At 44.5% G+C, this 16,027-nt stretch overlaps 1 protein-coding gene across 3 annotated transcripts in view; it reads right to left on the bottom strand.

The window, feature by feature from the left end:
- Positions 1-16,027, bottom strand: part of LOC129700464 (metastasis-associated protein MTA1-like) — a 126,797-nt gene that overhangs the window by 99,521 nt on the left and 11,249 nt on the right. For all 3 annotated transcript variants that reach the window (XM_055640970.1, XM_055640972.1, XM_055640971.1), the window contains exons 2-3: positions 14,603-14,670; positions 5,884-5,977 (exon numbers count right to left, since the gene is read on the bottom strand). In XM_055640970.1, the coding sequence (XP_055496945.1) occupies positions 5,884-5,977; positions 14,603-14,670 (162 nt within the window). The remainder of the gene's footprint in view (positions 1-5,883; positions 5,978-14,602; positions 14,671-16,027) is intronic.

The raw sequence follows: 16,027 nt of genomic DNA, 5'->3' as shown, positions 1-16,027 counted from the left end.
AGAGTTTTTGATGAAGATAGTCCTAATTCTAAAGACTTTAGGCATCTGGGAGTATTGGTAGCATAACCAAAGTTTCTATTTGCTAGTTTATCACTTGGTTTTGATGAGAAGTTGATCTTGTGTGAGTGAAGCACACAGATTAGTCACTTTAGTCCAACAAAGGAAGCATAATGCAACGCAATTTACTCTCACCAACTTTGCTGTGGTAGAGAGCTAAGACACTTGGACAGGCACATAGATAGATACAAAAGGTTTAGATGGATATGTGCCAAACTTGGGCAGGTGGGACTGGTGTAGATGGGACATCTTGGTTGGCATGGGCCGAAGGGTCTACTTCCGCACTGTAAGACTCTATGATGAGAATTTATTTTAAACTGCAAATGATTGCATACTATTTATTCCACCAAGTTCTTTTGATATGTTTTTTCAGTGGTCTGATCAGTTACCAAACACATCAGTTCTAATACCCTCCAACCACAATATTCTCTGTTGGAGAAACAGAGAATGCAGGAAATGCTCAGTAAAGCCCCTGTCCCACTTAGGAAACCTGAACCGAAACCTCTGGAGACTTTTCGCCCCACCCAAGGTTTCCGTGCGGTTCCCGGAGGTTGCAGGTGGTTGCCGAAGGTTTGCAGGTAGTGGAAGCAGGTAGGGAGACTGACAAAAATCTCCGGGAACCGCACGGAAACCTTGGGTGGAGCGCAAAGTCTCCAGAGGTTTCCGTTCAGGTTTCCTATGTGGGACAGGGGCATTACCTTAGGCAGCTTTCATGAAGAGAAATAGGCTGTGGGCCAAGGAGCTTTTTCATTTAGTTTCGTGACCCAACTCACAGAACTACCTGAATTTTTAACATATTGTGTAAAAATATTATATAAATCATACCTGAAACTCCTCAAGACCAAAATCTGCACATTTTTTTAGAAATATGAGAAAAACCTCAAATATTCTGAGTAGTAATTGCCCAATCAATGCACGTTTGACATTGAGGTCGGACGCAAATAGGCCAATCCCGCGCTTTGTTTTATGGTCGCTAGGCAGCGAGGACGCTGGGATCATGGCTGCCTCCTCATTACATCAAAACAATAACAAGGTTTCCAAGGATAAAGGTAACGCTAACCTTGCTGATAATTTTGTTTTTCATTTGATTCATCTTTATAATGTTATATGTGTACTGGTAAATAAAAATGATAAATAACAAATGTAGAGCTAGGGTTACGATTAGGGTCAGTCTGTTTGTCAGTCAGTCTGTCAATCTGTCAATCGGGCCGTTGAAGGTGCAGGTTGGGCTGGGCCACCGCCAGGAGGTGAGAGTTGGGCCGCCGGGAGGTGAGCCTTGGGCTGGGCCTCCGCTGGGAGGTGAGGGTTGAGCCGCCAGGAGGTGAGGGTTGGGCCGGGCCTCCTGTGAGTGCTGCGAGGAGTCAGTCGGGCTGTCGGCCGGCCGGTGTTGCAGCAAGCGAACGGGCGGTCTGATGGAGCTGGCGCTATCTGGCTGCTGAAGGCGGCCCGGGCGACGTGCAAGGCAGTGCTGCCCCCCTCCATCGTCACCACCAGAAGAGCATGCTGGCCGAGATGGACGCTGCGGGGCCACAGTAATAAGCCCGCAGCCGGTCCCAAAGCAGCTCCAGCTCCAGCCTTGGGCAGCTCTGGGAGGGGGGCGAGTTAGTGTTAGGGGGCATTTTCCTGCCTTAGCCTTCCCCCAGCCTGGCACTGCCCCAGTCCCACTATGGCCATGACCCCCACTCTGCACACTGGCAGTCAGTGGGGTTCAGTAAACGGGGGAACCCAGAAGAATTGCCCTGACCTATTAATTAGGCTGGTTCAAGAGGACCTCTGCGGCAGTCTCATTCAAACAAAACTCACAATTATATTCATTATATTATTTTTATAGAATACAATTATACATAATTATATACGATTACAGTCATATTCACAAGTCAAATATATATATATATGGTATAATAATAGTTTAAATAGACTGCAAGACGGAAATAGGCTCCCAATGGTGTAATATGGGCATTGGACACAAGATGGCGCTTCCTTTTCCGATCTCATTTTCTAATTAGTTTAATTAGCTAATGTGCAACTTTTGGCACTGACGAGTTATGACTCCCTTCCCAATTATATTTCATCTAAATCTGTGCAATATTTCATGTAGTTCCGGGACGTGGGTCACGAAAATTGATTTCTAAACACATTTTTGATGCTCGGCCCACAGCCTAAAAAGCAGAGTCAACATTTCAAGTTGACAATCTTTCATCCAAATTGACAAGCTTAGAAATCAATATTGTTTATAAATAGAACCTCCTTGAGTGCAACATAGTTTCTTCAAGGTGGGCATTGCTGGAGAGAAAGTGGCAGTGCATTAAACAGTAAATTGAAAAGCAAAAGAAAAATGCAGTAAATGGAATCTGAAACAGAGACAGAAAATGCTACAGACACTCAACAGGCCATGCAGTCTCTGTGGGGAGAGAAACAGTCACCATTTTAAGTTGCTGACTTTTCATCAGTACTAAAAGAGCCAAGAATTAGATGGTTTCCCCAAGAGACTACTAGTGCCACTCTCACCAACTTTGCTGTGGGAGAGAGCCAAGATAATGCTGTAACCAATCTCAGATTTTATAACTTATTGGCCTCAGCTGTCATCTCACCCATACCAATGGATTCATCGATTGGTCCTGCAGTGAAGTTCTTTCTGGACAGATGGTTGGATAATCTATACCCCCTGTCCCTCAGCTTTACACCAGTGCTGCCTAACATACAGGGAACTATCCTTGAAGTGGAAAGAAGTTGACAAGTCTCTAGCAAGAGTAAAGTGTCGAGATTATTTTGCTTTATTTATTTAGCATTGTACAGCACTTTTTATTAAATTGCTTTCCATACCAATAGTCTTTATTTCATTTAATTATTTATATCTATTTTAGTTCCTTTTAAATGCCTGTGACTGTCAGAGACAAGTAAAAACATCCAAAGGCCTTTGATTAATTAGGGCAAATCTCTGACTGCATTCCACTTGATTTTCTCCTCCAAATTCCTTCTCTTCCCACACTTTTTTCCGTGCGACTGTTGTGTGCCGTTCCACGTTTCTTGAACTTAAGTCTGCTCAGATGCTTGGCCCTGGTTTTCCACACAGGCCCCATGGGATGTGGATCTCATCCTTGATCAGATGCAACCAATCCAACGTATAACAGGGGCCACGGAACATTTTTGAAAGTGGGGGGGCTGAGCTATCACTGATAACCGGGCCAGGGGGTACCCGGTGAGGGAGCGGAACGACCGAGTAGGGAGAGGGTGCCACATTTATGACGTTTTGTTGTTGCTCGACCTCCAGACACTGGGGGATAATACAGGCCCTTCCCCAACTCAACACGTGGGGGTATATATCTGTCTCTCTCTCTCCCTCTACTTCTCTCCTCCCCCCCCTCCCCCCCCTCCCTCCTCCCCCCCCCCCCCCCCCTCCTCCCCCCCCCCCTCCCCACCCTCCCCCCCCCCCCCCTCCCTCCCTCCCCCCCCCTCTCTCTCGGGGCTGACTCTCACACTCTCTCCCTCATTCTCGGGGCCAACTCTCTCTCTCGCTCAGGGCCGACTCTCTCTCTCCCTCTTTCTCGGGGCCGACTCTCTGTCGGCGGCAAATCACAGTACATCTGGATAAAATGCTTTCTACGGTAGAAGTTGGTGAGAGTTGTTGGGGACATGCGGAACTTCCTAAGCCTTTAAGGAAGTAAGAGTAATTGGAGTGCTTTCTTGGCCATTGCTTCAATATGGGTGGCCCGGGAGAAGTTGTTGGTGATATTAACTCCTAGAAATTTGAAGCTTTCAACCATCTCTACTTTGGAGCCGTCAATGCAGACTGAGGTTTGTGTACCGCTTCACTTCCTGAAGTCGATCACTATCTCCTTTGCTTTGCTGACATTGAGAGAAAGGTTGATGTCTCAACACCAGGTCACGAGGTTCTCAATCTCCTTCCTGTACCATGTCTCATCATTATTTGATATCCGGCCGACAATGGTGGTGTCGTCTGCGAATTTGTAAATTGAATTAGATATGTACTTGGCTGCACAGTCGAGGGTGTACAAGGAGTGTACAAAGAAAGGGGCTGAGAACGCATCCTTGTGCAGCACCAGTGTTGAGGATTAGCAACCCCCGGTGGGCGGCACGACCGACACGCAGCGACCTCTGCAGTCCATCTGTCTTTTTCTATTTTATTGTCCTGTGAGGGTATAGTTTGTAGTGGGTTTTTAACTGTGTATGTGTGGGGGGCTGGGGGATGGGTGGGGGAAACTTTTAAATCTCTTCCCAGTACGGGGGCCCGACCATTTCCCTGTCGGGTCTACGTTGTCGTTGGGGCCTAGCACCGTGGAGCAGCCTCCAACCGGAACGAGCTGGGGGCTCAAGTCGCGGAGCTGCGGACCTACCATCGTGGAGCTGGCCGGCTTCGGAGCATGGAGGGCTGTGGTTGAGCGCTGCTGCGACCCGACTCCGGTGGATGGTGACACCGGGAGCTCGCGGGTCCCCGGTGGGAGACAGCTTTACGGGGCACCAGCAACTTCTCCCGCCCGAATTGCGGGGTTGAAGGTGACCTGGTGCGGGGCCTTACATCGCCCCGCGCGGCTTAAACAGCCGCGGGACTTTCTAGCGCCCGCCGGGGGGCTTTGACTTTGACATCGGGAGAAGAATGGAGAGCAGGGGAGAGACAAGACTTTGCCTTCCATCACAGTGAGGAGGAGATTCGCTGTGATGGATGTTTGTGTGGATTGTGTTGGTGTGTGCCTTGGTTCTTTTCTTGTTGTATGACTGCAGAAACCAAATTTCGTTTGAACTTCATGTGAGGTTCAAATGACAAATAAACGGTATTGTATTGTATCATAGAGGCTGATTTGTCCACTATCCTCACTGATTGTGGTCTGTTGGTCAGAAATTCAAGGATCCAATTGCAGGGATGAGTGCTAACACCAAGTCCCGCGAGTTTGGTGAAACAATGAAACAAGACCTCACGCAGACATCAAAGACCCACACCACCCTGGCCAGACTAGCATCTTGCTGTTATCATCGGGAAGAAGGGACAGGAGCCTGAGAACCGGGACCTCGGGTTTCAAGTTTAGTTTCTTCTCATCAGATGTCAGGCTCTTTAACTACCCTAGCCACAACCCTACCTCAACACCAAACAACTATGGTCTTCTTATAGGTTGCACTATGTACTACAGTTTGCACTATTGTGGTTTAGTTACCAAGTAAAATTGACAATTTATTGTATTATTGCCTTTTGTATATTTATTTGTCATGTTGGTGCCTTAATATGCCTCTAAAGGCATCATCAAATAAGAATTTAATTGTTCCGTTCCCGTTGCATACAACATTAAACACTCTATTAGTGAGATTCACTCTACACAATGCAAATATAAAGTCACGCTCTCTGAATGTAACCAAGGCTACCGATCCCAAGCACACTGGTGCCTCTGTCTTAGTCGTGTCTTTCAGTAGAACTTCATCACAGGCACCCACTAAATTGCAAGACAACTTGGAACATTTCCTAGTTACTCATGTCAGCAAAAAGTACAAATCTGGACTGCATTCACTCATCAACAAAATGATGAAAATGGTTGTTGAAGTGGCATTGAGCAGCATCAACTGCAAACAACCTTCTCAGTGGTGCTCATTTGCACCACAGATCTCATTAAAGCCTGTCCCAACATGAACACAAGAGCAAAACTTGGTGCAAGGCAACACCTGAACAAGTGAGGCATCAAGGAGGTATAAAAATGCCAAACAAAAATGGAGACTGGGAGAAAACCTCCCCATTAGCTTATCAAAGAGGAGGGATAAGCAATAAATGGAGCTTTGCGGCCAATGTTACATCAAATGTTTACGTTAAATAAAAACACTTACTTGCATGTTTGTCAGCGAGTGCGATGAGACTGCTCGAAATGTCCCGTCTCCGGTAGAAACACACACACTTTGCTTCCACGTTACCATTAACAGTCTGAAACAGTGAACAGCGAGGAGAGTCAGATCATGTACGTGTTGCACAGAAATAGTGAACACAGAGATTCCAAGGGCCAGACACATGCAGAAATGCTACGATATGGAATGTAGTGTGCCAGCTCGTCTGACTGATGTTTGCCTACCCACTGCCTCCTAAGTTCCAGACTCAATGCTCACTCCCCCCTCCCACCCCCAATCACCCTACCCTCACCTCCCGTGGGGTCGTCACCCCACCCTCACCTCAGGCGGGGGAACAGTCATCCCTCCACCACCTCACACCTGAGGCCCTGGTCACCACTCAATCCTCACCAGGCCCGAGTCACCCCTCTCCCTCCTCATCCAGGAAACAGTTACCCCTTACCCTCCCCACTCAGGCCCAGTTCATCCCTCCCCCACCTCACCTGGGCCCTGGGTCTCCCCTCACCCAGAGCTCAGTCACCCCTCCCTTCATCGAAGATTCACTCCCTTCCTCACAAAACCACTTTGATGTCCTCTGTACATTTTGGCTCAATTTCGTTATCCCTTCCATTCCTGCCCCCCACATAAATTCATGTTCTAGAAGCAGAATTAGGCCATTCAGCCCATCAAGTCTATTCCGCTATCTATCTTTCCCTCTCAACCCCATTCTCCTGCCCTCTTCCCATAATCCTTTACTAGGCAAAAATCTGTCAATCTCCACAGAATATCCACAGGCTCTACAGACTTCTGTGGCAATAAATTCCACAGATTCACCACTCTCTGACTGAAGAAATTCCTCCTCATTACCTTTCTAAAAGTACAACCTTTTATTCTAAGGCTCTGGTCCTAGATTTTCCCACTGGTTAAACATCCTCTCACATCCACTCTATCTAGGCCTTTCACTCTCCGGTTTCAATGATGATCCCCCCCCCCCCCCCCCCCCCCCCCCCCATACTTCTAAACTTCAGCGAGTACAGTGCTGTCAAATGCTCATCAAATGTTAATGCAATCATTCCAAGGATCATTCTCGTAAATCTACTCTGGACCCTCCCAAAGCCAACACATTCTTCCTCAGATATGGGGCCCAAAACTGTTCACAATACTCCAAATAAAGCCTCAGTATTACTTCCCTGTTTTTGTCTATTCTAGCCCTCTCTAAATAAATGCAAACATTGAATTTGCCTTCCTTACTACCAATTCCATTTGCAATTTAACTTTTTAGGAATCAAGCACCAGCACTCACAAATCCCTTTGCACCTCCCCATTTAGAAAATAGTCTACACCTTTATTCCTACTACCAAAGTGCAAGACTCCACACTTGTATTCTCAGCCCACTTTCCCAACCTGTCCAAGTCCTTCTGCAGAGTCCCTGCTTTCTCTACACTACCTATCTTCGTATCATCTGCAAACTTGGCCACAAAGCCTTCAATTCCCTCATCTAAATCATTGATATACATCCTGAAGAGTAGCGGCCACAGCACTAACCCCTACGGAACGCTGCTAGTCACTGGCAGCCAACCAGAAAAGGCCTCCTTTATTGCCATTCTTTGCCCTAAACCTGCTATCCATGCTTGTATCAGCCCTCTGATATCATGGGCTCTTAAGCACAATCTTTTATCGCACCTTAACAAATCCTGGAAAACCACATCCACTGACTCTCCTTTGTCTATCCTGCTATTTAGTTCCTCAAAAAATTCCAACAGGCTTCTCAGACAAGATCTCCCTTTCACAAAACCATGCAGGCTTTGGCCTATTTTATCGTGTGCTTCTAAATATACAGAAACCTCATCCTTGGACTGTAAAATCTTACCAACCACTGAAGTCAGGCTAACTGGCCTATAGTTTCCACTCTTCCGCGTTGTTCCTTTCTTGTACAGCGGGGTAATATTTACAATTTTCCAATCATCTAGAACTACTGCTGACTCTAATGATTCATGAAAGATCACAACTAATGTCTCCGCAATCTCTAAAGCCACCTGCGGTGCAGTCCAACAAGTCCAGGTGACATCCACCTTCAGACCTTCAGTTTCCCAAGCACCTTCTCCTTAATAATCGGCACTCCACTAACTTCCACCCCCTGACTCTCTTGCATGTTGTTGGTGTCTTCCACTATGAAGACTGATGCAAAAAACTTGTTCAATTCATCTGCCATTTCTTTATTCCTCATTATCATTGCTCCAGCATCATTTTCCAGCAGTCCACTCTTGCCTCTTTTATACTTTGTTTATACGTGAAAAAACTTTTGCTATCCTCTTTTATAATATTGGGTTGCTTACTTTCATATCTTTTCTCCCCATATTGCCTTTTTGGTTACCTTCTGCTGTTTTTTTGTTTTTTTTAAGTTTCCCAATCCTCTGGCTTCCCACTAATCTTTGCAGTGTTGTATGCCTTCTCTTTTAGTTTTATGCTGTCTTTGACTTCCCTTGTCAGCCACGGCCGCCTCATATTCCCCCTAGAATCTCTTCTTCCTCCTTGGAATGAAAAGATCCTGCATCTTCTGAATTGTTCTCAGAAATTCCTGCCATTGCTGTTCCACCGTCATTCCTGCAAGGGTCCCTTTCCAATCAACTTTTGCCAGCTCCTCCATCATGCTTCTGTGGTCACCTTTGCTCAACAGTAATCCCGACACATCCGATTTTATCTTCTCCCTCTCAAATTGCAGGTTGAATTTTATCATATTATGGTCGCTACCTCCTTGTGGTTCCTTTACCTGAAGCTCCCTAATCGAATCCAGTTCATTACACAATACCAAATCCAGAATTGCCTTTTCCCTGACAGGCTCACTCTAAGGAACTATCTCGTAGGCACTCTACACTGGCTTTACCTTGCTCTAAACGTTATTCCCTTATCATGTATCTATGTACTGTAAATGTCTCAATTGTAATCATGTATTGTCCTTCCGCTGATTGGATAGCTTGCAACAAAAGCTTTTCGCTGTACCTTCGTACATGTGACAATAAACTAAACTCAAATAAACAAATTCCCTCTCTTGAGGTGCAGTACCAATCTGATTTTCCCAGTCCAACTGCATATTGAAATCCCCCATGACCACTGTAGCATTGCCTTACTTACATGCCATTGTATCTCCAGATGTACTTTATTAATGTGGCGCATATACCTTATGAGCCCATGTCCACTTCTAATCCTGGCCAAACCTAAATTATTCTTTTCTCCCACTCTAAAGTCAAATAGTGCTGGTCATCTCCTCACCCTGTAGCAAGTATTCCCTCAACTATAGCAATTCCAATGCTGGCCAACTCTGAGATTCTTTGCAGGACTGTCCTCACTCAACATCAAGCTCCAACCACAGCAACTACACCTCATCTTGAAACAGGCGGACAGGTTAAAAACTCTCAGCTCCATCCAGCCTCTCACACTTCATTGAGATACTCTATGTATTTACAAAACTGTGAGTTATTAAGCACTCACAATTTGGGAAAAAAAGTGCAGGAATTTCTTCTTCAACCAATCTAGATGATGAGAAAATAACTATTTCCTGAAATTTCGGTGTGGGGAAGACAACCAAAGCAGCTGGAGGAAACTCACTTGGTCATAGGAAGAAAGTGCAAACACCGCATTGACAGCACTGGAGGTCAGGATTGAACCTGTACCACTAGTGCTGGCTCTATTAGCTATGCTAATGTGCCACCCATTGACTGGCCATTCTGTGATGCAAGTCATCCTTGAGACTACAGTCTCAATGTACAACTTGTTTCGAACCTACCAACAGCTAACATACCATTGAATCTATTCAACAGCCATTCCCACCCCCTATGCAGTTGGACTCCTGACCTCACTCAACATCCAGAATGGCAGGTCTGAAGTTCCCTCTGTCCCTGACATCCAAGTGACAACAGGACACCCAAATACTTTGCAACTCCACCAACTACTGGACCCTCTCCTGCCTTATCTCTCCCCATCAATGACATGCTGTCCAACCCTCTGCCTCCGCACAAGAATGTCCAAGTGTGTGCCACCCAGTCCCGAATGCAAGAGCCCAATCATTCAGTTACTGAGGCAATAGAATTTGTGGCTAACTTCAGGACCGGGCCTCATCAAAGGAAGAGCAGGTGGCATATTTTAAGTCTCAAAATGCACCATTAATGGTCTTGCGATGCACAGAAAATTTTTGATGTACAGTAACAAGCAAATAAAATGTGTAACTATTCCAATTGTGGCCTGATCTAGATGTTGTACAAGAATAAAATAAAACACCGCTCCTTAAAACTAATGCCCTATGAATGTCCCTTGACACTTCAGCCTTCATTTAACAGCACTGCACAACTACCCTGATAAAAGCGCAATTAAATGCACAGTCTGAAGAAGGGTTTTGACCTATTTCCTTCGCTCCTTAGATGCTGCCTCACCCGCTGAGTTTCTCCTGCATTTTTGTCTACCTTCGATTTTCCAGCATCTGCAGTTCCTTCTTAAACTTAAATGCACAAATCTCTTTTATTGCACTTTCCCACAAAAGGGTGTGGAAATACTGGGCATTCTTTTTTCCCCTCACATGCACATTGAACTTGTCCAAGCGAACATAGTTTCCCAGTCCTAACACTCTGAAACAAACTATTATATTTTGAGATATTATTGCAGGAAAATCCTATCCTTTAAAACTCATTTTTGTCTAGGACTTGCCAGCCAATCTCTCAATCTAACATAATATATTACCACACAATCATATACAGTATCATAGAATTGTAGAGTCATACAGCATGGAAACAGGATCTTTAGCCCAACTTGCCCATGACGACAAATCCATGCTGATCCCACCTGCTCGCATTTGGCCCACATCCTTTTAAACCTTTCCTATCTGTGTACCTTGCCAAAAGAGTTTTTTCCCCCGAAGGTCCATTGGTATCCCTTTGCAATTAACTTGCCAACTTAAAAAAAACAAAAATGCATTTGGACTTTAACAATGCCGCCCTTTATATGAAACAAGAGCGTCTATCCCCCAAATGGCCCTCTCTAACCAAACTATCACATATATTGCATATGCAAACAAAGTGTTCAGGAAATTCTCAGCAGGCCAGGCCAAGGTCAACTGTGGCAAAAGAAGCAGAATCAATCATTTCAGGTGAATTACTATTTATCAGAGGTTAGAAAACTACTGCATCCTTCATGACATCTTCAGGTACCCATCCTATTTCTGATGCCAAACATATAGTCTTATTGTTGCTTGTGGTCTGTTTTGTCATGTTTTCGCACAGCCTGCTATACCTGCATGCTTACTTTCAGTGACTAATGTAACAGGACACCCAGGTCTCGTTACACTTCCCTTTTTCTTAATCCGACACCATTCGGGTAACAATCTAATTTCTTGTTCTTGCCACCAAAGTGGATAACCTCATTTATCCACATTTATACTGCATCTGCCCACTCACCCAACCTATCCAAGTCATCCTGCATCCTCATAGCATCCTCTTCACAGTTCACACTGCCACCCAGCTTTGTGTCATCTGCAAATTTGCTAATGTTACTTTTAATTCCTTCATCTAAATCATTTATATTGTAAATAGCTGCGGTCCCAGCACCAAGCTTTGCAGCACCCCACTAGTCACTACCTGCCATTCTGAAAGGGACCCATTAATTCCTACTCTGTGTTTTGGGTCTGCAAACCAATTTTCTATCCATGTCAATACCCTGCCCCCAATACCATGTGCTCTAATTTTGCCCACTACTCTCCTGTGTGGGACCTTATCAAAGGCTTTCTGAAAGTCCAGGTACACTACATCCACTGGCTCTCCCTTATCCATTTTACTTGTTACATCCTCAAAAAATTCCAGAGGACTAGTCAAGCAAGATTTCCCCTTCATAAATCCATGCTAACTTGGACCGATCCTGTTACTGCTATCCAAATGAGCCGCTTATTACATCTTTAATAATTTACCCCAGCATCTTCCCCACCACTGATGCAAGGCAAACCGGTCTAAAATTCTTTGCTTTCTCGCTCGCTCCTTTCTTAAAAAATTGGATAACATTAGCTACCCTCCAATCCACAGGAACTGATCCAATATTTATAGAACATTAGAAAATGATCACCAATGCGTCCACGATTTCTCGAGCCACCTCCTTGAGTACCCTGGGATGCAAACCATCAGGCCCTGGGGATTTATCAGCCTTCAGTCCCAGCAGTCTACCCAACACCATTTTCTGCCTAATGTGAATTTCATTCAGTTCCTCCGTCACCCTAGATCTTGTGTCCCCTAGTACATCTGGGAGATTGTTTGTGTCTTCCTTTGTGAAGAGAGAACCAAGGAACCTGTTCAACTCGTCTGCCATTTCCTTGTTCCCCATAATAAATTCACCAGTTTCTGTCTTCAAGGGACCCACATTTGTCTTAACTAATCTTTTCCTTTTCACATACCTAAAGAAGCTTTTACTATCCTCCTTTATATTCTTGGCTAGCTTACCTTCGTACTTTTCTCCACATATTGCCATTTTAGTTACCTTCTGTTGCTCTTTAAAAGTCTCCCAATCCTCTGGCTTCCCGCTTATCTTTGCTATGTTATACGTTTTCTCTTTTATTTTTATACTGTCCTTGACTTCCCTTGTCAGCCACGGTCGCCTCTTACTCCCCTTAGAATCTTTTCTCTCTTTGGAATGAAATGATCCTGCATTATCTGGATTATTCCCAAAAATTCCTGCCATTACTGTTCCACCATCATCCCTGCTAGGATCCCTTTCCAGTCAACTTTGGCCAGCTCCTCCCTCATGCCTCCATAGTCCCCTTTGTCCAACTGCAATACTGACACTTCTGATTTTACCTTCTCCCTCTCAAATTGCAGATTACATTTATCATATTATGGTCACTACCTTCTGATGGTTCCATTACCTCGAGTTCCCTTATCAAATCCGGTTCATTAATGTCCTAAAATGCATCACTTTGTATTTGTCTGGGATAAGTCCCACCTGTCATTCCTTTGCTCACATTGCCAGTTGATCTATATCCTGCTGTAACCTTAGGCAACCTTCTTCACTGTGCACAATACCACCAATTCTGTTGTAAACATGCACCCAAACACCATGTAAACACTCAGCTAAATATGTTGTGGTCCTGCTTCACTGTCCACTTCCTTATTTAGTTACCCAATATACTTACCCAATTTAAAGCTACTAGTTTTATTGAAGTCATTCAAAAGTGATGACTGATGTTGCAGTCTTGCTTTTGGTTTTGTTGTTGTTAGACGCAAATAACAGATTGAGCTACACAGAGCACCTTTTAATGAAGGCAGCAACGAGGATGAAACGTTGTTCTACCAGCAAGTTAAACTTTGTATCGTGCTCTTTATATTGACTGTATATATCAACCATACACGTTGGATCCTGACTTCCAATGCAGTACATGGGAAATGTATGCAATCTCCATCACTGCACTGTCCTTCCTCCCCAATATGCCTGTTAATCTGTGACTGTCATTTTCCCTCGTGTTGGCAGGTGAATCAGTTGGGTAGGTGAGCGAGAAGCAGCTTTGGCCAGTGGAAAGTGGTGAAATAGGGTTGTTTAGACTCCTCTTAAAAGGCCTCAAGAGCCGAATAGCCTCCTCTATATCAGTGAAGAAAGACAAGATATTCACTATCTCCATGTCCTTAAATCTAACAGCTGAAAGTTTGACATATCTTGGCCTAGTTACTCACTGCTCTCGGCGGTTGAACTATCTAAAATAATTGCACCTCCAATCTTAATCCTCCTTACCCAACAATACAGTAAAACCATTTGAACAGTACAGTGACACAGCTGGTAGAGGGTGCCTCTCAGCACCAGAGACCCGGATTCAATGCTGATCTCAGATGCTATCCGAGTTTGCACATTCAACCTGTGACCACGTGGGTTTCCTCGACTCCTCAGGTATCTTCCCACATCCCAAAGACTAGCAGTTTGGTAAATTAATTGACGCTGATGTGTAGGTAAATTATAGACTCTGGGGAGAGCTGATGGCAATGTGATGATGAGAATTGAAAAAAGGGGATTAATGCAAATAGCTGTTTGATGATCAGTGCAGGCTAGATGGGTCAAAGCATATGTTTTGCAAGTTTCATCTCTATAACTCTGAATCTCTCTACTACACTGAAAATAAATCAGACGGAGAGTTAAATTAATAAGCACATGGTGAAGCACATAGACTATGAGATTCTAATAATCTAGTATTAATGACAGGATCCAACAGTACTGTCAAAGGGAAGACACTACATGATGGTTGCACTTCAGGTAGGAGATGCAAATCTGTTACAAGTGTTAAACGGTAAAACCCTTTGAAAATTTAGATATTTTGTAAGCCCTGAACACCTATAGATTGGTTCTTAGTTAAGTGCCCGTAAAAGGCCACAACAAGGATCCTTTGGTTTGACTGAAAACAACATATAGTAAAGGGCTGAGGGCAGCATAGTGGTAGGGTTACTCCCTTACAGTGTCAGAGACCCAGGTTTGATCCTAACTACGAATGCTATCTGTACGGAGTTTATACCCTCTCCGGATGCTCCGGTTTCCTCCCACACTCCAAGACGTACAGGTTTGTAGGTTAACTGGCTTCAGTAAAATTTGTCCCAGGTGTGTAGGATAGTGTAATTGTACGGGGATCGCTGGTCATCGCATACTCGGTGGGTCGACGGCCCCGTTTCCACACTGTACTTCTAAAGTCTAAAGGTTTCAACATGCAAGTGGTTACCTTGTTCAATTCCTCAATTCTCCTTATCAAGAATGGATTGCTTGAAGAGTTTTCAAAGAAGACGCAATCTAGAAAAAAAATTTAAAAATTAGTCTTACGCAGGCAAAAACAACACCGTCAATTTGGACATTCAACTACACAATTAACTTGCAGACTTGAGCAATGGGGAGTCTCATGCTGGAATATTGTTCTGGACTACCTGATGTGATGAGAAAAACCCTTTATTTTATTCCAATGCCATATAGGAAGTCACATCAAAAGCATTGACTAATCGTGCTAGTCACAGGTAGGACCAAAAACTGGGCTGAAGAAACATAATCACAACACGCAGTTGAGACAAACTTACTGAGTGATGGCTTTGCATTCAGCAAGTTTGACAAGATTTTTTAAATTGTCATTCCTTTTAAATTCCCCAAGGCTGAACGCAGTTGAAATTAGAGTCACAGGTCAAACAGCACGGAAACAGGCCCAACTTGTCCATGCTCATTGAGATGCCCAAGTTCCATTTGCCTGTGTTTGACCCATACCACTCATTTGAGCTTTTGACAGCACTGGGCCTGTACTCGCTGGAGTTTAGAAGGATGAGGTGACAATTGAAACTTACCGGATAGTGAAAGGCCTGGATAGAGTGGATGCAGAGAGGATGTTTCCACTAGTGGGAGAGCCTAGGACCAGAGGTCATTGTCTCAGAATTAAAGGACGTTCCTTTTGGAAGGAGATGAGGAGGAATTTCTTTAGTCACTGGGTGGTGAATCTGTGGAATTAATTGCCAAGAAGGCTGTGGAGGCCAAGCTAATGGATATTTTTAAGGCAGAGATAGAAAGATTCTTGATTAGTATGGGTGTCAGGGGTTATGGGAAGAAGGCAGGAGAATGGGTTAGGAGGGAGAGATAGATCAGCCATGATTGAATGGTAGAGTAGACTTAATGGGGCCGAATGGTCTATTTCTATTCCTATCACTTATGTACTTATTAAGTTTTCCTATCCATTCAGCAAATGTGTTCTGTAGCCAGATTGGTTTCAAGTTCATCACTCCAATGAACAGCAAGAGGTTCTAATGCTGTTCATCTCTTGCTTACAATATACAAATGTTGTCCCAAATCGTACCATGCAGACAGAAAGGAAAAGAAGTGGAATTTCTTAAGTGTTCAAATTCCCGACCGAATGGAGATTAATGAGCCTGTCCCACTTAGGCGATTTTTTGGGTGACTACAGGCGACTGCCGCAAAATTTTCAACATGTTGAAAATTTTTCAGCGACAGTGGGGACAATTTTTGCTGTCGTAGATTTTCTCAGGCATTGTCGTAGGTTGACGCCAGATGTCGTAGGTGAATTTCATTAAACCTAGTCCCTAGCAGTCGCCTAAGTGGGACAGGCCCATTAGGAAGGCCCAAAACACAAGAGAGGGGAAGGGAGAGGAGGACT

This window comes from Leucoraja erinacea, chromosome 9 (genome assembly GCF_028641065.1).
Source record: "Leucoraja erinacea ecotype New England chromosome 9, Leri_hhj_1, whole genome shotgun sequence".
In the NCBI taxonomy this organism is placed as follows: Eukaryota; Metazoa; Chordata; class Chondrichthyes; order Rajiformes; family Rajidae; genus Leucoraja; species Leucoraja erinaceus.
The sequence above is the reverse complement of the archived record's forward strand: the minus strand, read 5'-3'. Positions and strand labels throughout refer to the sequence as shown.